Source organism: Osmerus mordax, chromosome 15, assembly GCF_038355195.1.
Source record: "Osmerus mordax isolate fOsmMor3 chromosome 15, fOsmMor3.pri, whole genome shotgun sequence".
NCBI lineage: Eukaryota > Metazoa > Chordata > Actinopteri > Osmeriformes > Osmeridae > Osmerus > Osmerus mordax.
Genome location: NC_090064.1, coordinates 11930795 through 11953610, shown reverse-complemented (window position 1 = coordinate 11953610; position 22816 = coordinate 11930795). Strand labels below are relative to the sequence as shown.

At 47.1% G+C, this 22816-nt stretch overlaps 2 protein-coding genes across 3 annotated transcripts in view; one reads left to right on the top strand and one right to left on the bottom strand.

Moving 5' to 3' along the window:
- Nucleotides 1–189: 189 nt before the first annotated feature.
- nfx1 (nuclear transcription factor, X-box binding 1) lies at nt 190–8338 on the bottom strand. Of its 2 annotated transcripts, none has more exons than XM_067251889.1 (24): nt 8320–8338; nt 8087–8207; nt 6698–7711; nt 6373–6534; nt 6144–6221; nt 5929–6034; nt 5594–5665; nt 5349–5488; nt 5111–5210; nt 4725–4942; nt 4274–4371; nt 4063–4093; nt 3869–3951; nt 3631–3739; nt 3177–3296; nt 2856–2935; nt 2522–2752; nt 2309–2382; nt 2120–2221; nt 1889–2026; nt 1649–1715; nt 1396–1541; nt 1010–1114; nt 190–802 (listed from the first exon to the last, which is right to left on the bottom strand). In XM_067251889.1, exons 2-24 carry the CDS (start codon nt 8109–8111, stop codon nt 727–729), a joined length of 3375 nt encoding a protein of 1124 aa, XP_067107990.1. In that variant the 5' UTR covers nt 8112–8207; nt 8320–8338; the 3' UTR covers nt 190–726. The 2 variants fall into 2 exon arrangements, with proteins under 2 accessions (XP_067107990.1, XP_067107989.1); XM_067251888.1 differs by having other exon boundaries at nt 8302–8326.
- Nucleotides 8339–9531: 1193 nt separating this feature from the next.
- Nucleotides 9532–22816, top strand: part of asap1b (ArfGAP with SH3 domain, ankyrin repeat and PH domain 1b) — a 34608-nt gene continuing 21323 nt past the window's right edge. The window contains 3 exon segments of the mRNA XM_067251806.1: nt 9532–10182; nt 21299–21371; nt 22386–22531. Of these exon segments, the coding sequence (XP_067107907.1) occupies nt 10057–10182; nt 21299–21371; nt 22386–22531 (345 nt within the window). The 5' untranslated portion in view covers nt 9532–10056.

The following is a 22816-nucleotide window of genomic DNA, read 5'->3' as shown; positions in this document are numbered from 1 at the left end:
GGCTTCCTCTGGTAGGCCATAGTAGCCATTCTAAGGCTAGTTTGGTCACAACTAATGCTACTGTTAAAAGAAACAGACGGTCTTCTTCTGCTGCTAGCACGTATACAACTTTTGTCAACTTATATATAAATGCTATATTACCATATTAATCATGTAGTATTTTTTTGTTTATGAAGAAATCAAAAGTGATTCAAATAACACACTTTATTTAAATTTGAACCAAAAATATAGAAGTAATGAGTCTGGTTTCAATGTGTTGGCACAGAAATAAAAATTGGGCAGCTGATATGGTTGATTTTAGACATGCACAAGGAGCTACACTGAGCAAAGTAAAAACAATAGGAGAACCCTCCAGAGCAGTGGTTGTCAACTCTGGTCCCAAGAGCCCACTGTCTTGTATGTTTCCCTGCTCCAACACACCTGATTCAAATGAATGGGTCATTATCAAGCTCTGCAGGAACTTATTAACGACCCTCTCATTTGAATCAGGTGTGTTGGAAGAAGGGAAATATCTAAAACACATTCCAGGTAAAAAATAATTAGGGTTCCAAACAGTATCCTGTGAAGCTGGCAAGGACTCTCTGTGGAACCTGTACTCAGAGGGTTCTTCTGTTGTTCGCAAGTTCTGCATCTCTACAGCTCCATTCTGCCATGGTGTACTGCAATATACATTCTTTTTTCTAATGATCATTATCATATCCTTAAGGGTCCTTGTTTTGAACTTGATCAATCCTGGACATCAAAGTAGTCTATAACAGGCTCTTCTTTGACCATCTTAGACCAGCTGCATCCACCGTCGCTCCTGGAAACACAAAAACAAGAACCACAATGATCAAAACTCAGCCATATACCTGAAAATACTATAAGAATACTGTAATATTCAGTAATTCCTTCACCAATGAACACAACCATTACAGTGAAGACTATATATGGAACAAATAACTAGAGACGTTTAGGGTAAACTGCAGAGCCATTCACAATTTATGGGCCAAACACTGCGACAACTCACTTGCTACTATGTTGTTTGATGTGGGCGATGGGTGGGGGTGCTCTGGTGGCCGTCTCTCTCTCGATCAGAGACGTGAGGGTTGAATTTGGACAGACAGACTTCCCCCTTGAAACAGCACAAAAACACTTCCACCATTTTCTTTTATCCAAAATGTATTGATGTCGACAACATCTGCAAAGCAGCGTATCCTCATTTGTAACAACTAACAAGCAGCAACAATGGGACAAAGAGTTAAATACGACCACTGCGCAAATCAGCCAACCATTCAGTCCTACGAGCCCTGAGTTTGACACAGCTTGAGTTTGACCAACTCATCTGACCACATCCAAGTGCAACAGACCTGCGTAACCGAGTCGAGATTGGTTACGGCAAGCGTTTCCAGTTACCTGGTGGCCGTGATGACAACATTGCGTTTGGGCTCGCTGTCGTAGCTCACACTCTCCACGGTGTAGGCCTCCGCCAGCTCGTGGACGATCTTCCTGTGCTCACGGTTCATGGGTGGGAAGCAGTGGCTCCTCTTGGGCTGCTTACCCTACAGCCACCATCCACACAGCAACACACTTTATTCACACAGCACACGGCCAGGAGAACAACTGTCAAGTTGTTTAGCCTCAACAGTCACGCCGCAGAAATGCTTACCTTGCTAACCAGCTCAACCAGATTCTTAATCTCCTCTTCTACCTCCCTCACAAACTTAAAATCTTTCCTAAAAATCACAAAATTGTATTATAAAATGTGTTCACCTTTAAAAAAAAAAGCAAAAAAAAAAAGCAGTTCAAGTTAAGATTTAAAAGACATTAAGAATAGCTTTAAACACATCGTTAGTATGTTGGTGAGTGCCTTAGCATGGAGGAACACTCAGACTCCATGTTGTGGTACCTGGCATCGTCTCGGAGGCTGTCGCTGTATTTGGAGGTGGAGCGGACGTTGAAGGGATCCACAGACACGTCGATCTGCAGAGCTTCAGCCAATCTCCTGTTCCTCTCCAGGGCAGCACACTCCTGGTCACACTCCAGCCTGGGGGACACAACACAGTCACGCACTCCCAAGTCCTGCAGAGATGCTGTCGAACATCTACTGTCTGAAGAGACAGCTGCAGGCCCAGATTACCTGTTCTGCTTCTGCTCCTTCTTGGTGATGAACTGAGCGATGTCTACCGAGTCTCCCAGCTGCATGTCAGACAGACGGCTCGCCATGGCAATGGCGGCATACCTATAACGCACGGATACAAGAGGATGAAACTATAGCAACCACACAATTAATACACACTTATCACTCTGCAACTTGTACAGGACGGACCTCTGGTATGAGCTGGCGGCCTCTGTGCAAGGCACCATTTCCTTTCTCCTGCCACACTCACACTGTAGCGCCACCTGTTGGACAAGCATGGAAAGTCACCAACTGGACAAAACGCAATCCAACTAAACTGAGCTTGACCGTGGCAGTTTCATCCATTACACCAGGCGAGACCAATCGAGCACAGACCAGTACACCAGTGGAGCCATGGCGAACCTTGGTAGTGCAGGTGTTGCGTGGGCAGCCACTGCCCTTGTGGCAGGGGGCGGAGCAGGGGTGCCCGCAGTCGGGGCGCGGCAGCACGCAGGGCTGGCGGCAGGAGGCCTCGGCCAGACACTCGCCACGGTGGCAGATACGGCGACAGCGATGCAGGTCGCACGGCAGCATCTTGTTACAGACCAGGCCGCAAGAGATGTCCTGCAGGTGGCAGGGGATGTTGCTGCGTTGCTACGGAGACACGTGGGGGTGAAGACCTGGGTTAGCAGAGCTAGAGCGTGGTGACTTCACTGGGGCTTTAAAACAATGTTTATAATGTCTTTTTTCCACATACCTCATGTTTCCCCATGCACCACTTGGTAGTCAGGTAGGTACAAGGAGGACACTTCTCCTCACTGTGACAGTTATGGAAGACTGACAACACATACAAGACACCAAGTTTACATTTAGTCATTTAGCAGTAAGTACAGGGACATTCCCCCCGAGGCAAGTAGGGTGAAGTGCCTTGCCCAAGGACACAACGTCAATTTGCACGGCCGGGAATCGAACCGGCAACCTTCTGATTACTAGCCCGATTCCCTAACCAATCAGCCATCTGACCCCCGTCAAATATAATAGTGCAGCATAAGGCATGTCTCGTGGGGGGTAGGTTTACCTGGATGATCACACTCGTGCCTCCTGGAACACGGGTTCTTACACTCCGGTGGTTTGGTGCCACAAGCAATGGGCGGGAACAAGATGCTGTTACCACAGTGACACGCCAGCTCATCGAAACCTACAGTTAGATAGTTTGATATAACTGAGGTTTAGTAGAATACAAGTCTTGTATTTGAGTAATGTTGTATCTCTGAACTAACAAACTAATCCAGTTGAGGAAATGGCACTGTAGTGCAAGTACTGTCAAATATGTGAACTAACCTGGCCACTAGGATGATTCAGACTAATTGTATAAAGGAAAATCCATGGCTTAATAAAATATATTGCCAAGAGAATGCCCCCTGGGAACTTGGCACGTTCCACGTGCTTGAGGTACTAATGAAGTAGTCAGCATCCACATGTGTGTTTTGGCATTGCCACAGGGGCATAGGCTCAGCAGTTCTGGAACTCACTGGTTTGCCAGCAGGGCAGGCAGTTCCCACGGTGACAGACCTCCTGGCAACGGTGGAGGCCACAAGTGAGCTTGCCACCACAGATAAGAGAGCACTTGTGCTCCACAGCCTGGGGGGGGGGAATAAAAAACAAATGTGGGCCCAAGGAAACCAGGCTGGACAGGATTATGATATTTATAGAAGTGTATAAAAGTATATAAGCTCCCAGGTCACCAATTGAGCCCTACTGGTCACTCACCACGCAGCACGGCTCATTACACTTATGCCGGCCACAATGGCGCTTTTTAGTACAGCGCTTCTCGCAGGAAAAAACAAGCTGGTCTATAATTGAGAGAAGAAGAGAACTTAACAAGAGTGGATCAAGGATGGGCTTCAGGAGAGCATTGTTTTCAGTCTGAACGTATTCAGAGGAAGCCCCTCCTCAGATCTCACCTTCGTTGTGGATGGTGGCACAAGGAACCTCCTGTGAAGAAACCAAGGAAAGGTCTTTAATGCGGAGCCGTCTGCACAAAACACCCTTAAATTCTGCCCTTTAAAGAAGATGCCGAGGTTAGGGGTTTTGCTGCCTCAGCAGCTCACCAATGCAGATCAGATGTGACTGTAGCCACTGGTAGCTTTCCGTCTGTTCCTCTAATTGGCTCACCTTGATCTTGGAGCCGCATCGACACCTGACGGTGGAGGTTAGGGAGCAGGGGCCACAGCTGCCCTCGTGGCACAGCTTCTCACACAGGTGGATGGAGTCTAGGGGATGGGGGGGATAGGGTTCGGTCAACACACATCATCACACTCGTCTACCGCTGTTAGACAGAGAAACAAAAACAGGTCTTCAGTAACAACTGTCAGATGCTCTACAGCTGAACGACAAGCAAGTCCAATACCAGGATATAAACTGGTTTGAAACTGGCTTCAGTGTGCAAACAGACATCTGGTCCAGGCTGGACATACATTACCGACAGGGAGATTGAGAAATACAGTCAAGTTGTTGACCCCTGGCCAAATGCAGGCATAGAAAATGAAGCAAGGTGTTGACCATAGATAATAGCAGGACCGTATAAGGAAACATTGCACCTAGTCCAGCGGTCCCTCCCCCTCACCGTTTGACCCGCAGGGCAGGGGTTTGTTACAGGTCTTGCCACAGGAGGGTATGGGATCGGAGCAGACACGCCGCTCGGAGTAGCCCAGCTCCAGGAGCTTGGCCAGGGCCGTCTGCCCACAGGGACAGCTCTTCACCAGCCTGGGGGAGCGAGGGCAAGGCTGGCACGGCCCAGGGTGGCACAACTGCTGGCACCGGTGGGCCTCGCACTCCAACATCCTGGAGCAGAGTAGGTAAGGAGATACTGTAGCGAGCACTGCCAGGAGGAGGGTTGGTTCTTTGATTCCGTTATATATGAGGTGGGTCGTCAGTAATATTAGCGAGTCTTTTGAAGCTAATTGAATGACATATTACAATGTCAGACTGCTTCGGGTTGGAACAACTCACTTCCCACATGGTTTCTGACAGGAGAAGTGTCCCGAGCTGTCAAACGCTTCCTTATCCGTCCCACACAGCACTTCACGAGTGACAACGCCACAGTAGCAAACTGCAAGAACAAGACAGCAACTGGTAGAGACAGTAGGAATGTAACGTTTGCTAAAAAGGCCTTCAGAAAGACAGATATTCAACCTGAAACCCAATATCAGATCACAATAGTTCTTCGTGGTTGCGGGGCGACACTCACCTTGCTGGACTTGGAGCTGGCATGGTTGGCACTGGCCACTGTGGCACACCTGGGAGCAGGTGTGTTGGGAACAGTTGAGAGTGGCTCCACACACTGTGTCACAGTGGATGGAGGTAGCCTGGCCACAGCGCATTGGCTGGCTTCGGAGAGAAGGACATTCATTCACAACGCACAGTGATCCTAATCATTTAAACAGCATAGGGACCTATGATGATAAGACTTCAGTAAAAGGATAAATTTGATACCTAGTTCGTCCACAGATGCAGGCTTTATGGATGAAGGCAGGACACTGAGGACAAGGTCCAGGGTGACACAAACTACAAACAAAAAGGCAGATAGATATTCAGTTTCATGGAGCTTAACCCTTTTCCATTCTAATCCTATGTGGATATTTGGAGGGAGAATTATCATATGGGTCTTGAGTTTGACACATATTAGACCTAACCCCCCTGTTAAACCTATGGGTATATAATCTATTCAAATCCTGTGATGGAGAAGTGATCTATCTGGACAGCAGCTCTGATATGAGCCGAGCTGGTTTGTTTGTATCCAGGTGGGGAGATGGCGGACCCAGGCTCACATGTTACAGGGATGGTTGCAGTCCGCCCCGCTCCTCTTCTTCCCACACATGTCCCCACAACTGTGAGGGATCTCTGTGCGCTGCCACTCTGGATTGGTCACCTTGCCTGGGGGAGGGGGGGGGGGGGGGGATGTTAATAAACCATTCATTGATGACAGTTTTTCACAAATCTGACTGATAGTAGTGGTAGTGAAGGCCAAGCAGTATTCACTCACCACAAAAGCAGATGTAGGAATTTGGAGGCTTGAAGACCACGTTCTGACAGGCCGGACAACGCCAGCCTTCAGTCGATTCTGCAGACGAGAGCACAGTCTACATGCCAGTCCTCAATTGCAAAACATCTCCCCATCAGGAATCTCAAGGTGGTTTCCTGCTTAAGTTCCTTAAGTCTCAAGGTTTTATTCCTGTTACAATATAAATCTGTCCGTGGAACGCTCTGCCTACCGTCGGCCTGCGAGGCCGGAGATCTGGCCCACTTCTTAATGCAGTTGAGATGGAAGACATGGTAGCAGCTCTGGCAGTTCCACACCGGAGCCATGACCCTGATGACCTCACAGCACACCATGCACTCATACTTCTCCTCCGACAGCTGCTCGATCAGGCACCCTGGGAGGAAGGGGTTAAGAGGACGAAGGGGAATTAGAAAATGTATTTAGAACGGGGGAATCAATTAAGTAACATGTCTATGAAGAAATGTCTGTGGTGTGTATTTGTTATGTACAGTGCGACTCAAACAACTTAGTCACAGAGAAGCACATCTTTATCTCACCTGTCTGTGTCTCTTTGTTCTTGGGCAATGCGTCTCTCTTGATTTGTCCAGGGCCAAACCTGTGGTCCGGATGGGGGGGCCTCCTCTGCCCTCTGTCTTGCAGGGGGGTCCTTCTCCCCTGGCCTCTGCCCTTCTTCCAGCTCTGCTCCTCATCCACCCCATTACCCCCCCCGTCATGGGCAGAACAGTCTCGGGCGCTTGCTCCCCTCTCTGGTTCCCTCTCTGCTTGGTTTGGCTCCTTGATCGGACCCTGTCGTCGTTTGGGTTCAGGGAATTTCTTGTGCAGATCGGCAGAGGTGTTGCCGCCGCCTTCCGCCCTCCGGCCTTGAGGATGCCGGTTCCCCGTATCAGATGGGCGGCCTTCCTCTCTGGACTCCCAGCCCCCTCGCCCTCCTCCTCCTCCTGCAGCACGGTTCTCCTGGTTCTCCTTCTTAGAGAAGGGGTGAGCAGCTCTCTGGTTCCTGTCACCAACCTCCCCCTGATGGGGCTCCTGGCTGAACCTGCGGGGCTTCTTGGGTCGGGTGTCCTGGTGGTCCTCACAGGGAGCCCTCATGTCCCTCAACCCAGGATCCCTCCGCCAGCTGGAACCATCTATATCAGGCCTCTGTGCAGGAGGAGTTGCAGGCCTTTGGCCCCCACCACCACGGTACCCCCCTGATAGGCCAACATCTCCCCCAGGCCTCTGCCACCTCGGAGCCTGCCGTCCTGGGCCTGAGCCATGGCCCCCACCACCACCACCTCCATTTCCCCCTCTTGCTCTCCCTCTCCCTCTGCCTCTTGGAGCATCCCTATCCTCCCGCTGGAAGGGAGGGTAGGCATTCCCTGGGAAAGTTGAACTGTAATGGACATATTGGGGGTTGGAATCTTCATGAAACTGACTGTGTTGGGGTGCTGGACCATAGTTATTGGGACCACTCAGGTTACGGTTGTGGTCTGGTTTGGTACGACCCCTCCTGGACCGGTGTTGGTTGTGCTTCTGTCGTGATGCCCCATCTGGATTGAGCTCCAGTGAGTCTAAATATGAACAACAAGGTAGAAAGTGATCGACCTACCGATCGACCATTGTAAATAGATATCCAGGCTTATACGCTTAAATGTTAGGAAACGTGTACTAGTGGTTGGATATATAGGCTGTCAAAGTTCACTTGGTCTTGCCTATGATGCAATCTCTGACACCGAGTCGACATTACACTGCGTAAACGCAGCCTAGCCTTAGTTAGTGGCAAACGAGAGCTTATTTGGCACACGACAAGTGCACCTTCATGCTGAAAGACCTGTGATATGACTTCCCATTCACCCAGACAAAAAGTTTCCAGATAGCTATCAGTTCCCTGACAGAACTGATAGCTATCTGATACTTTAACGATACAACTTAAGCTAGCTAGCTACCTGAGACGGACGAACCCTCAGCCATTCCTCGCACAGCTGACTGGCTGACCGTCGCTCCTAGGTCCCGCTCTTCTTTCCCCGCGTAGTTCGTGACTAGCAAGCCGTTTTTTTTTTACAGCAACTGTTGAAATTAAGAACAGAGATTACACGTGAATATAGCAACGAAACCTACCACGATATCAACTACACCTATCTGATTAACTGTAAGCACTTACAGCTAGCTATAGCCTTACATTATTCCTAGCTTCTCTTGTTGTGGTCACGCACGAAGCGTGTGACGACGCTTCCTGCTGAAGCTGTCATCCAACTTTATTGAAACGAATGCTGCTGACACTGACAAAAACAGGTTGTAACTTGTTTAGAGGCATTTTTCACTGTCAATGTAAAATATAATCTACGTGTGAATGTATACATAACATTTGCAATATGTATATAGCTATTTTTAAATTATATCGATAAACTGGTGCGCAGAACAACTGATCTTATTCATGGAGATGTGTTCAATAAATTACCACAAGAAGGCGCTATGTACCCGAAACATTATTAAATGCGTGAGTTCACCACTCAAAGCCACAAAAAACGTTTAAATAATTTAAACAGTCACTACTTAAGAATAGCTGTACATATGATTATTTTTCTATTCTCTTAGTTTAACATGTTTTATTTGATCATTTCTTATGGGATGGGCAGGTAAAGTTAAATAATTAAACACAAAACAATGCTTATGTAAGTAGATCTGGGTTATCACTGTTCCCCTCTTAAATTAAAATGCCTCTTGTGATGCGCGCGGAATATCATTCAAGCTGCTATATATCAGATGGTTTTCACAACTTCACAAAAAGTGGCCTCGATGAAAGAGTTTACAGGACCCCTGTATTTGCTAAATTGTATGAATAATGTATGAAACATACCATTTGGCCTACAGTTTCTACATCAGTGGCATGTGACTCCTTTTTATTTGATTAAATAGCTGACTGATCATGAGGTCCTCGACATCCAGTTTGTCAAGTGGATGTTGTATTTAACAGTGTCTTTACTACAACTACAACAATTGTAGACATATTTGACAAGGTCAAATGTAAATAAATGTAAAAAAATGTCCATCTAAATTATACATTTACTAAAACTTTTCAACTTTTGAAAATTAGCTGTTGATAAATGGTTATGCAACAGTTAAATGCCAATGTAGTACACAATTGTTACAATGAGAATGCATTAGGATAGTACATTGATTGTGTGTTGATTGCAAGTCTCAAAACATTTTTTAATCTGCAGATCTGATCGTCTTTGAGTATAATGTCCTTTAGGCATGCGCAGAGTTCTTCTTCGTTTGTCTCCGTCATCCGAGGTGGGTGGGTGAGAGAGTGGCCGAGCGCGAGCGGGAGGGAGAGTGGTTGTGAATATCAAGACAGCGTTGTGCATTTAAAACGAAAAAACTGAAAGAAGAGGAGGGAAAGAAGAGAAAACCGAGACATTGCAGCAAAATTGATACAACTTGCATATTACGGACCATGATACATTATAGAAAATACTGGACATTATAGAATGTTTTGACGACAACGAAAGGCTTGTTGAACATCCTCAAATTGCCTGTAATGAGGCCATCCGCTATTTCACATAGCCTTCATCTTCGCAGCTTTTGTTAAAGGCAAATATACATAGCTAACGGTATTTTTTGTTGTTGATAATCATAGCAAGGGATAGACAACGCACCGAGGGAGGAGACCGAAATTGTGTGCATTCCCTTTCCCCTTTCCCCTTGGGGACAGTGAAGTCATAGGAGGACCTACCAAGTAACTGGAGAAGAGACAGCTTTGTCACATCTCTATCTCGTTAGTAAACTAGCAGTTTCTTTTCCACACATACTCTCCGTCAGATCACGTAATACCGTTTTGCCAGTTTCTTTTTTCATGGTTTAGACTTTCTGAGCAATTATTTCCATCATCCTCTGGGCGATTCCCTGCTGAAGGATGCCGGATCAAATATCGGTGTCCGAGTTTCTCTCGGAAACAACTGAGGATTACAATTCCCCCACGACTTCCAGCTTCACCACCCGCCTGCAGAGCTGTCGGAACACGGTCAACGTTCTGGAGGAGGTAAGGCCACATCTTGTTAACATTGGTCGCAGATGGATGGAAGTGCGCAATGGAGCACAACGCTATTTGAAGGACCATTGCGCACTGATGAATCATCACTGTAAAAAGACGGTCGTTGTGTTGTCTTTATAATTTCCACAATTGAGGTTATCCACATACAAATACCATTCTTCCAGTTAAGCATGTCTCCTTGGTTTAGTAGCCAACAACCCATTTCCACATACTGGTGGTGGATCAATGGACGAACTACCCTAACAGCGGTGTGTTGTTTAGCACTAAAAGCAAATTACATGTAGATGACATCATAAAAGCCACAAAACACTGCCTTGTTAGAGTAGTTTAATGGTAAATGTAATCTATGTTAACCTCAAAGGCCTAAAGACCTCGTTTGTGGACCACAATGTCAGTGATGGTCTTACAAAAAGAGAGGTCTTCCTAACATATGAGACAGGTCTTACAAAAAGAGAGGTCTTCCTAACATATGAGACAATTCCATGCTACTGTTAAGAGATAAAGAGAGGTACCATTTTAGCCCTGTGTGATGAGATTTAGTCAATTCTGTAGTGAAACTGCCACTGGGGTGCCAGGCGGAGGGGGTGGATGGGATTGAAATAGTATAGTTCAGAGTAGGAGGAGGGTGTGCAGGCAGGCCCACTCCTCGCTGGTCCCTGTTACATAACTCATACAGCTACAGAGCAGAGGGGAGGAGAGGAGAGAGCAGCCCTGGCTGTCCACACAGAGTGGGGGTAGGGATAGAGAGAAGGGGACGGGGGCGGAGGGTGAAGGAATAGAGAGCTAGAGAGAGATGGATGGAGGGGGGGGGGGAGGAGGAGGAAGAGAGAGGGATAGAGAGAGAGGACCATCCAGCCACTGACAGGGTATACAGAGAGAGAGCAGGATTGAGGATTAGGAAGCTTTACACACATTTGGTGTTGAACATCAGCCAGGCATCAGCTTGACTATTTCTATTGTTCTGGGCATATGAAGCTGTAGAGTGGCCTGGTCTTCTCACAACATGTGAGCCCGAAGAGCTTGCATACACACACACACACACACACACACAGCGATGTGATGGCGCTTCTGATCAAACAGATGAGTGTAATGGGGGCAGACAGGTGAGGACCATGAAGGCTAAGTTGTCTAGGTTACTGTTTCCTACTCCCTGTCCCCTGCCCCCTGCCCCAGCCTCTCTCATCAAAAGATGCACGCACCTTTTTCAGTCCATATTAAAACTAACACATGACCTCATTTTCGACTTCAAATGCATTCAGCTGATGCTGCAGCTGAGGGCAATGTTTGATATTTTGTGGACCACAGTAGCATAGAGCTGTGGATCAAAGACAAAACATGCTATTTTTCCTTCACTAATGGCAGTAATATCTTTACAGGAACAACAAATTAACCAAGATGCTCTACCAGCACTGACAAGGCATACATTTACAGAAAAAGTATAGATGTCGTCGGAAGCATTATGCTGTTGGCTTCACATACTGTTTTGATGGCACCGTACTGTATTGAAGTAGGAGGGTCACAATTTGATCAATCTGCATACCGCAGTCTTCGTACAGGAATAATGCCAAATTTCACTATTGGTTGGCCATGCATCTCCACATCTTAGGTCCCTCTCTCTCCCTGACGGTTTATAGTACAATAATAGAAAAGTCTGGACAGCAGGGCCAGACCCATGTTTATTCTCCACACGGAGCACATTTTTGTTCGTTTAGTGTAACAAGGAAAGGCTCTCGTCATGAATCACCTCGCTGGCTCTGTGCCCCAGAGCCCGGAGACTGCAGCCCAAACGAAAAACATCTGTCGGAAAGGCCGCCATGTGCGCCTGCCTGCAACAGCCACTCAAGAATTCTAGCACTGATCATATGACGAGGCGGACCCATGGCAACAAAGACCTGCAACGTATAATCTTTCCTCTTTAAACAAAAATGAGACGCCAGTGAAGCGAGCATTCTGAAACATTTATCAGCAGTTGGGTGGTTTCTCTCAGTTCCAAAGTTAGGGTACTGCTATACACCTTCCAGATGTACCGCAGTGGTGTAAACGTTTCTCGAGTTTCAACTCAGTTTCAGCTCTGTACAATACAGCAAGACTTGAGCGATGCTGACATTGTGGCCTTCTACCAGTGTGAGGCTTGTGTGCCATGGAGCATTTTCCAAACTCATACGGACAGAGGACTTAGGCTACACATGTGTTTAATACTGACTTCATATCCGAAAAGTCAGAGTTTGTCACAGGTGGCCAGGTGTTGCTTGTCAGTGTTGCTTAGAACCTCACTTGCCCTACAAATACACATGTCCACCTCCCGTAAACACTGTATGGTCTCCGCCAAAAGCTTTTAATTCAATAATGGATGGGTAGTATTTATACTGAGGAGTTATACATAGTCGTCCCAATTGAATCAATTGTATTGCTCGTATAGTACAATGAGCTTTCTCCATCCTCACTGAAGTCATTCTGAAAACCATTATCCCAAAGGTTTGAGCGGCCCTCAAGCGCTCAGTAACCTTTCTCTTAGATCTCTCAGTGCCTCAGAGTCATTTCCTCAGTATGTTGACAAGGTAAATTATGCAAAGGTACAGGGTGAATATTTCATGGTGTGTAACCTGAGGGGGATAGCTGTCCTGCTGCAGGGCCTGTCGTCATCCTGCCTGCTCGCCACTGTTCCCACTTACTCATCTGAGAGGTGGCAAGAAAACAGGCTCACATCAGCGACACCAGAACCTTCCGTTTCCAACTCAACACATTCATTATTGATTACTGCTCAGAGACAATACTTCTAGACGTTTTCCCTGACCACCATGCGGAACAGAACCCAGCCAGTCACACAGTTGACCTCAAGTCATGACTAAAGCTCACAAGAGGGGGTATGCCCTCTGCCCTGACATGTTCATTACATTAGGGTTAGTGTCTTAAAAAAAACAAAATGTAAACAATAAGCGGTGAGATGGCAAGATAGGGCGGCTATAAATAAGTCTCAGATTACCACCGCCCTGTCTTGCAAAACAGGAAGTGACATCATAAAACAGATGGAAGTATGTGGAATACCACCTAAGATTTGTTGAAGGATCCTACTAGGCCTATGTACTGTTTGACTGATATGAGAAAGCAGCACATCTTGGTAAAATGTTAGTTGGGTAATGGCTATGCTATAGCATTGTGGCAGTCATTATGTAGGCCTAGAAACTAGCAGGTCCCTGATCTTTGCAAGATCTTATCTCTGACAAGATCTCTTGTTGATCTTCTTAACCCTGTAAATCACAGCAATAAGGGGTCAGGCACTTGTGACTTGTTTACAAGGCCCTCCCTTCTCTCTGGCCTTCACATGCAGGTTTGCGTCACTCAGTTTGTTATTTAAACCAGGATTATCTGCAGCTTCCCTCTCTCCAGACAGGAACACATATACCAATATGACGAGATCATTGTTAGGTTTTAGGTTTTCAGTTTCAATGCTGAGCTGTCTGACGGACGATCTCTGTACTCTTGGATTGATCAGATGGGTCAGCTATCAGAGAAGCTTCACACCACGCCCCAGGATGTTTTCCAGCCAGAACTAGGGAACCCCTCAGTATATTGGCAGAGACCTCTCTCACCACGTCACAGTCATGCTTTTTCAATGAAGCATAATAAATGAAACAGCCCTATTTCTTTTTCATGCTCCAGTATCCAGTTTAATGTGATTTTCTTTTTTTACTGGCCGAGACTATTCCGGATTTGGACTAAAAGTGGGAGTTTCAGTTGACTAGGAAAGTTTGCATTCATGAATGGAATGGAATAGTCATGACGTTTCGAGATTGGAAAGAGGAGAAGATATCGGAACGACAGGCTAAAAGGATTTTTCCTGGAAAAATAAAATGGAATCTCCTCACAATACGGATGACACATTGTCATGTGATTCCTCATCCATGTCATATGCTAACTACATGCCACCGGCACGAAACACTATCTGTTTTGTCATGTTGTTTACTGTTACAGGAGATTAAATCTCAATTTGAGTGAGGCATACATCACATATTTGCCCCCTCATCTAGTTCAACATGTCCAATGACAGAAGTGCACTGCAATCAATCTCTGGTTCCCTCTGGTTCTCACTTCTCACCATCAGAGGTGAAAGAGACCCAAGGATACACTGAACTGTTATCTGTTAACTGCCACAGGGGACAACTGGTCAATGTGAGTTGTTTCTGTGGAAAACATTTCCTTTTCCATCCACCACATCACCCATCAACATAAAATATTTCCAATGTCCTCTCTTTGTTTGGTTGCATGCGTTTTTCCCAACTAGAACAAGTTGTACAAAAAACATGAATTATTCATGAAAACAAGACAGGTTTTATCATACCAGGTTTTTATATAGTGAGTGCCGTCTATTTAAGACTTCCTGCAGTACCTCAACATCATTTTCAGTTTAGGACAGATGTGCCTGGATACATTATTGATGAAGCGGTCTTTTTTCTTCATCTATCCCTTGTGTCAAAGAAGGTCTGTTTATGGAAGACAGTTTGTACCCTCCTCTTTTCCATGCCACCTAACCTACATTGTCATAGGAAAAACCTCATTCAAACCATTCAAACCAGCCTATCATGTAGAACGGCTTTTAAGGTAAACAGGAAATGGTTTTTGATTGTCCCTCATAACTCCACCAGAGGCTCTGTCTCATGGAAGCAAAACCGGAGGTTCCAGCTTGAAAAGCACCAAGTAAGCACGTCAGCCATGACTGTTCCGTGTGGGTCAGCGTGTCCATTAGGGAAGCAGAGAGCCGGCGAGGGAGAGGATCATCCGTTGAACAGCAGCCCTCCTCTCAGCAGAGGGCCCCTACTGCCAGCCTCAGACAGATGTGAAGCCCTCCCCACGTCTCCCCCACTCTCCCTTTGCCTAAATCAGGGAAAGAGAGGGGATCAGAGCCTAAAAGCCCCGCTGGCCGACCTAAGCGTGGTCAGGGGCTAATCCGCTGTCTGCTAATAGCCCTTGATGATATATGCAGTGCAGCTGTGGCAGGAAGGTAGGCCAACAGCTGTGGCACACAGACTGATTATCAGATTTTCCTCTCAGATGGCAAACAAACCCAACAAACAAGCAAGTGAATCAATTGCACCAAAAACACAAACATTCCCCCCTGCCCCAACCCCCCCGTACCCCCGCTGTGAAAGAGGAAAACCCACAACAGATTGGAATTATGGCTCGGAGATTTCTTAAGGATTTTTTTTTGGGGTAGACTTGGGTCTTAGTAGGGTTAGATGATGGCTTTGTCCTGGGGCTGTGTGGTGTCAGTGGGGTGCCATGGATCTGGTGGGTGTCCACCACCACTGAAACAAAGAAACTCCAAATCTGCTTTGCTTCACCAGCAGTTGTTTTCCATTGAATAAGCATCCGCTTGTTTATTATCTGTTTGTGTGTGTGTGCTGAGGTGTGTGGTGTATTTGTGTGTGCTGAGGAGATTGTTTGTGTGTGTGGGCTTAGGTGTTTGTGAGGGTGTGCGTGTGGACCGAAGTGTTTGTGTGTGTGCATGCTAGCGTGTGTGTGTGTGCTGAGGCGTGTGTGTGTGTGCGTGCTGAGGTCTGTGGCCTTCCTCCAGGATGGCCCTGAGGACCGCAGAGACAGGGTGACTCACTGATGCATACTCTTTTGCCTTCAGGCATAAACACTCCAGCGATGTCTGAGAGCAGAGCGTGGATGGTATTATGCCCTGAACCGTGTGTGTGTGTATGTGTGTGTTGTCTTTTCCGGTGTGTGTGTGATTTGTACGTGCATGTGTCTGTATTTAGACCTATATATTGGCTATGTGTCTGACTGATGTGTGAATGCGTGTATCAGCTGGGCACTTGATACGGTTTTTCATCTGAAGAGCTGAACATGCCTACCGGCGGAGGGCTACATGGCTCCGACACGGCGTTACACAAGCTAGCTTCAGCAGGATCATATTGTTGGCTTGGAGTCAGGGCAGACCAAAGGATTTCAGCTGTAGCAGTCCTCTCAATGGTTTCAAGTGAGCACATCTGCTGCGGCCATATCCACAACAGTGATGGTGAAGTCTTTTGGGGAGAAGTACATTGTAACAAGTTTGGTGCTAGTTACCATGACTCGAGTGTGTTGTGAACACAATAGCCGGCTGGAGTGGACTGTATGTACACCTGTGGTTTGGTGGAAGGGCTGCACTCCGGAATCCCATAAAAGCTGAAATTGGAGACGTGTCCGCAGAGGACTCCCAAGGAATGCTGTTAAAGTGCAGGGATCCGGAACTCTGACCGAGAGGGTTAGGCGACCATGTGGCGAGGAGCTGAACGCTCAGCTTCACAGGGGATGACAGAAATATGCCACTTCTGATTGGCTGTTTTATTGTGGTGCAGGGTGGGGTTGCAGATTTGTCCGCTGCCATCCCAAACATTGGGGTTGGCTAACCAGGTCATTACGTGTCAGACATGTAAATTATCTTAAAAAAAAAGATGAGAAAAAAAAGATAGCTAGCAATGCTTGTTTGTCCACCCAGAAAGGAGGTCCTCAGCATGGTCTCAGCCATACAGCTCCTTCCTGGGTCGTCACATCCAGGATTCGGCCCATTTCCTCCTCTGGAGGCCAGGAAGGCGAGGTGAGAGACCTATCAGCCAATCACAGATAAGAGAGATCTGTGCTAAAGCACGCGGCCGCTTTGAAACGTGCCAGGGTTTGTTTGTATTAGCTGGTGGGGTTTGTATTAGCATGCCGTCCTCTGGGTTTATACATTGACAAACGGTGAGTGCCGAAGTATTTTAAACATTTACTACCAGAAGGTTGTTTACCTTCCAGCTTATAGGGATCGTCGGACTTCAGGTTCAGCAGGTTTGTGAAAGGTGGCTACTCATTTCTACAGTCACCCAGTTTGTTGCTGAACAGTGTTTGAGCTGAACAAACAGCAATGAGGTATGATCAGAGGGTTTTGGTTGACACCCTGTAGCTGTGTTAAGTACCATGCAAGCATCTGTCCGTCTTTGTTATTGATTGGCATGTGACACAATTGCTTCAGAGAGAAACAAACAAGCCTCTTCAGGTCTTTTCTTAACTGGGTAGTTGATATCCTGTTTCATCGTGATCTTTGTTGTTGAATGGCAGATGTGGTTCCTTTATCAAAATACAAAAAAAGGACAGAGAGAGTGAGATCACATTCTGGAGATAAATGTCAGGTCTTTTTTTGTCTGAGACTCTTGAGGTTGATGTTTGGCGCCTGAGAGCTCTCGCTACTCTCTTGCTGTTTCTCTTTTCACTGGGCTACATGGAGCAGCTTCTGGTGACAGACTTGGTCTTCATGCTTTTATCGTCTTCTCTCAGGCACCTTCCCTCTCAGTCCAGCTCAAACTTCTACCTCTCCTTTTCACTTCTCCTTTTATATAAATAAGTAATATCTCAAGTGAAATTAACACAAGCATTCACGCACCATTCTGTCACAACATCTGTCAAATAGCCCATGAATGTCACACTTGTTCTTGTCCCTTTCTCTATAGACTTCTCTCAACTTGTCTTCTCTCTTTCCTCCCCTCCTCCTCCTGTACTCCGCCTCCCTCCTTGCCAACACCAACAGCCATGACAGACTTAGCCTCTCACACCCTCTCACTCTCTATGTTGGCGGCAGTCTAATCCCTAAGTCAGTTAGAATCACAGCGTACCTATTGACCCTGTTGCCTAAATAACTATTCGCCATTACCCATAATCCTTAGTAGTGTAACCTTGCTCACTCAGAGACCTGTTCTTCATCATGGGAGGTGTTTCTTTGTCATCTAATGGATGGTCTGTCTTGTCAAAACCATTTGCTGTTATACAACATTGAAATCATTGAAATCATGTCAATGTAAGAGACGGATATTGCAGCCTGACCTCAGCTACTTTTGGAAATGTTACATCCACCCATTTTCATTTGAAAGTTCAGGGCTCTCTCTCTCTCTCTCTCTCTCTCTCTCTCTCTCTCTCTCTCTCTCTCTCTCTCTCTCTCTCTCTCTCTCTCTCTCTCTCTCGCTCTCTCGCTCTCTCGCTCTTTCTCTCGTGCTTCAGGCCAGTTAAAGGGATGTTCACTCGTTTCCTGCCAATGAAAACTCTCCACCCTTCCTGTTAGAGTCCAGAGAATCTTCTGTCAAAATACACTTTAAGTGCTAACTGTGTTTGTTTGATTACCACCTACGGACAGAGGCCTTTAACACTGCATAGGTTTCTTTTGTTGTATTTTAGATATTCATTTAAGCAGACAGACAGATAACTCTCAGCAACTCCTCTATAGTTGCTTGTACTTCCAGAAAATGAAGAATGTGGTGCTGATGTGTGAGACTGCTAGCTATATCACATCTCCGTGGTAACCACCCTTCTGTCTGCCACGTGTGATCTTGTTCGACCCGGGAGAAGAGACAGGAAGAGAGAGGAGAGAGACAGACCTGGGTTTAATGAGGTAAGGAACAGGGAGAGAGAGAAAGAGAGAAAGATAGGAGGACTAATCCTGCAGAGAAAATGACTGGGAACAACACAGTACAGCCATGAATCACCTAGAAAGAGCACCACTTCCCGGCTGCTGGGAGAATTTATCATTCGTCAGCTGACAGGACCCTGTCTGTCATCTAATTGGACAGGGACCAGGAAGTGACTTCCACTCAGCGACAGGCCCAGCTCCTTCCTGTTTCCTGGGGAAGGCCGTCTGCAGAGGCAGGATAAGAGATCAGGCAGGAAGTGTGAAGAGACAATCCTCCTGGTGACACTCCCGTCAGACACCCCAGTACCCTTCACCCCCAGCCCCCAAGCCCCTTGACCCCCCATGCCCCACCCTGCTCGGGTCAGACCTGCCTGGGGCTTAAAAACATTCTGACACTCACACGTCAGACTTCACAGCCTTTAGTCCTGGAGCTACTCAACAGGAGGAACTCACAGAGGGTTCTGGAAATTTAATGTTTCTCCTTGTATCAGAATAAATGAATTAAAATCGTCTCTTCCTGCTGGAGTAGTGAAGGCTTGGAACAACGTCGGAGGCCCTGGCCCACTCCCCCCTCCCACTGGGTCGTTTCAGAGCTCACTATTGGCTGTTGCTAGATTAGAACAAAGCATTGACTATATTGAATAGTTTGCAGGCTTTGAGAGGGCAGAGTTTTGATGCATTCTTGCTGGTTTCCAGGGTGCACAGAGGACTGTGTGCCAAGCTAGCTGTGTTCAATTGATTTTATTCTGGCTTCAAATTTGGATTGCTACTTTGTGTATGCCTGTTTCAAAAATGTTTTCTGGTAATGCTGAAACATACAGGAGCCCATAGCGAATTACATTTAAAGAATTAAAAAACGAATTTAAGAAATGTCGCTTGTGTGGATGGTGGGCCTTTCTTTGGTCCGCTTCTTTGTACCGGTAGTCCTGTTTGAACCCCCCCCCCTCCCCTCCCCCAAGCGTCGCCTCCAACACATTAGCAGCTCTCCCCCTCCTCTGCCCCTCCAGCTCGAGCTCCGTGACTGTTAGGTTAGCGTTGTAATATTTAATTACATGCAGCACAGACACAGGGCGGATTTGAGGTTTGACCTTTGGCGGGGGGTGCCAGCTGGTCCCGGCGTGGTCTCCGGCAGGGATCCAAGCTGCCCGCTGTGGCCTGGCCAGACTATGGCCCCTGGGCTCCTCTCACCAGGCCTTCTTCTTCTATGCCTCCTCTCCTGTTTCCCTCCTCCATTCCCTCTTCACATCCTCAGATACACTTCTTCTCCTCCACTCAGCTATGACCTGACCTGGCTAACCCCCCCCTCCCCCTAAACTGGAGCATTTCTGCCTGTTGCACCTCGTATTAATCTGACATGGATTACAGTTGAGGGGGAGTTGGCGGGTCCTGATGACCTTGTCTGCATCCATGTTATCGGGCTTTTGGTAATCATTTCCTCGATTGTATAGGCTCACATGCAACATGGAAAACTGCTGTTACGAAATAAGCACTAACGAAGACTAGACTGGGAACAACACATAATATCGTATAATGGGATTGTATGAGGTCATATTACAAAAACCTTTCCATACACTGTGTGTGTGTGTTTAATGAGAGCAAGTCTGAAGCAGCATATGTTAGAGAGACTGTAGCAAGAAATGAGGCCTTGACCCCTCCTCCAGTGTGGGAGATCAAAGGCTTGTGGGCGGGGCCAGAGAGCCTGGAGGCAGGGTCAGTGCTGAGGCCGTAATGAGGGTAGAGCCATGCAAGCACCAGCCACGGCTACAAACCTCAAGGTCAGATTCATTACGTGGTGGAGTGTAATTAGCTGGACGTTGGCCGTGCCTCCCCCGTTCTGACCAGCGGAGCCTGAAGTAAAGCAGACTGTTTATGTATTTATGGCCTCTATCAGTAACCATGTCAGAGTTTCTTACTCCATTCACTGATATTGACATGGGGGAAGGTATGCAGTGGTGGCTGTTGTTTAGGCCTAGACCCTAGTGTTTCATACTGAATGAGAAGAGGCAGGATCAAGAGAAGCCATGAATAATCAGGAGACTGTGTGTCTGTGTCTGGCTGTGTCTCGGGTCTTTGTCTGACTGTCCGGGTTTTGGAGACTTGGGAAGCTCTGAAAGATCCAAATCACATGGTGAAGCAGCCATGTCTGGTGGTGGACAATTTGATTTACTGATGATTGACTAAATAGTGCTGTGACGGTAGCACACGGCAGCTGGACAACAAGCCAATACACCCCCTCAGGCCTTTTCAGCGTTGCTGTGGGAGGCTGAGAGAAGCGGGGCACCACAAGTCTCCTAATTGCACGCCCTGCTCAGAGAGAGGATGGGAGAGGTCTCACCGTGCTGAAAGCAACAGGCATCCCTAACAGAAATAGACACCTACTTCTAGTTCAGAGTCTCCGCTGCCTTGTTTCTACTGACTGAAATCGAGGAAATATAACATGATCACTCCGAGACACTCACATTGAACCACATTGTTTGACAGTATCACACTGTGAGATCCAGAGTCTGCTTCATAAACTCATGGATATTTACAGCATGTGAGGCTTGCTGTGTTTTGATCTTGATGTTCACCCTTCTTAAAGCCCGTAAATCTGATAACAACCTTGTCTCCCTTTCTCTTTTTCTCCTATTCTCCTCCTCTCCTCCTCCCTTCCCTCCTCATCTTGCCCTTGTCTCCTACCAGGCATTGGACCAGGACAGGACATCTCTGCAGAAGGTCAAGAAGTCAGTCAAGGCCATCTACAACTCCGGTCAAGGTGAGAGAGAAGGCCCTTATCCTGCAGTGAGCAGGGCATTAGGGGTGGGTTTGCTGGGCTGCAGTTTGTCACGAATGGTTGTGTTTAGTCTGTAACTTGACAGGATGAAAAAAACACGGATTAGAATGTTCCGGGCGAGTTAAAAGTGACGGACAGATACTCACGTAGTCCTCCGTTCAACTAATTAAAACAACATTAGTCTATTTATGTGCACAATAACATTCCTACATTCTGTAGAGACTAAGCAGATAGTCAGATCCTCTCTCCCGTGATTAACTCTGGGACTTTCTTTCTGCACACATTTATGGAGTCTTTGTAGGTCGCTTTTGATAAAAGTTGCTAATATAAAATAAAAAATAAAAAATTGATATTGGAATATAAAATGTAAATATACTCTGGTGTTTTCTGACGGTGCAGTGTGGCTAGGGACTCCTGATTGTGGTTGCAGGTTTGTTCCTTTGCTGTAACGACAAGGGCAGATGGATGCCTCTGTGTTGATTGATGACTCCTGCTGAGCTTCTTACACAAGGAGCTGCCAGGACCAACACACACACACTGAGACACACTGACACACACACACACACACACACACACACACACACACACACACACACACACACACACACACTGAGACACACTGACACACACACACACACACTGAGACACACTGACACACATACACATTCTTAGAATGGACCCACCAGCATCATCACGTTAGATGTGACCTCATTTTACGGCGTTCTGCTTATACCCTCTGCCTCCCGGCCTCCAGGCCGCTACTGTACACTGTCACCACCAGGCCGAGGTCAACCTGCAGCTATGTAGCATCACACTCCTCGCACAGCTACCCTACATTTGTGAGCTGTCAGAGCACTCCCATCAAACATGCTTAGACTTAAAACAACCTTTATCCTCCTCTTCCCCTTTTTGCACCATTTCCTCTCCTTGTCCTTCTGTCTTTCTCCTACTCCTTTTCCTCCTCCGCCTCCAACCTCCTCCTCCACCTCCCCCCAGACCACGTCCAGAATGAGGAGAACTATGCCCAGGCGCTGGACAAGTTTGGCAGCAACTTCATAAGCCGGGACAACCCGGACCTGGGCACGGCCTTCGTCAAGTTCTCCTCCCTCACCAAGGAGCTCTCCACCCTCCTCAAGAACCTGGTGAGTCCTCTCCGTTCCGGCAGGCTTCTCAAACTAGGCTAACCGCCATGAAAAGAGAGCCTAGCGCCGTGTCCTGTAGATTCAAAGGTAGATTGTTATGGTATTTCTTGGCCTAGAATGGAATGTGTGTGTGTGTGTGCGTGTCAGACATGGCGACGGGTCAATATTCCGCTGATAAGAACATTCACATCGATGTCTATATGGTGAAAGCCTACACTGACAAAATCATCAGACAGTTTAGCTGCCTGCGGCTTTATCTTCCCCCCGGACAGCCTGCTTACCGTC

Coding starts and splice junctions, on each gene's coding strand:
- nfx1 (XM_067251889.1), bottom strand. CDS start 8,111: ATGGCTGAGGGTTCGTCCGTCTCAG. Junction 7,712..8,086: donor TGAGGGTTCGTCCGTCTCAG/GTAGCTAGCTAG, acceptor GTTCATATTTAG/ACTCACTGGAGCTCAATCCA. Junction 2,222..2,308: donor GCCGCCAGCTCATACCAGAG/GTCCGTCCTGTA, acceptor CGTGCGTTATAG/GTATGCCGCCATTGCCATGG.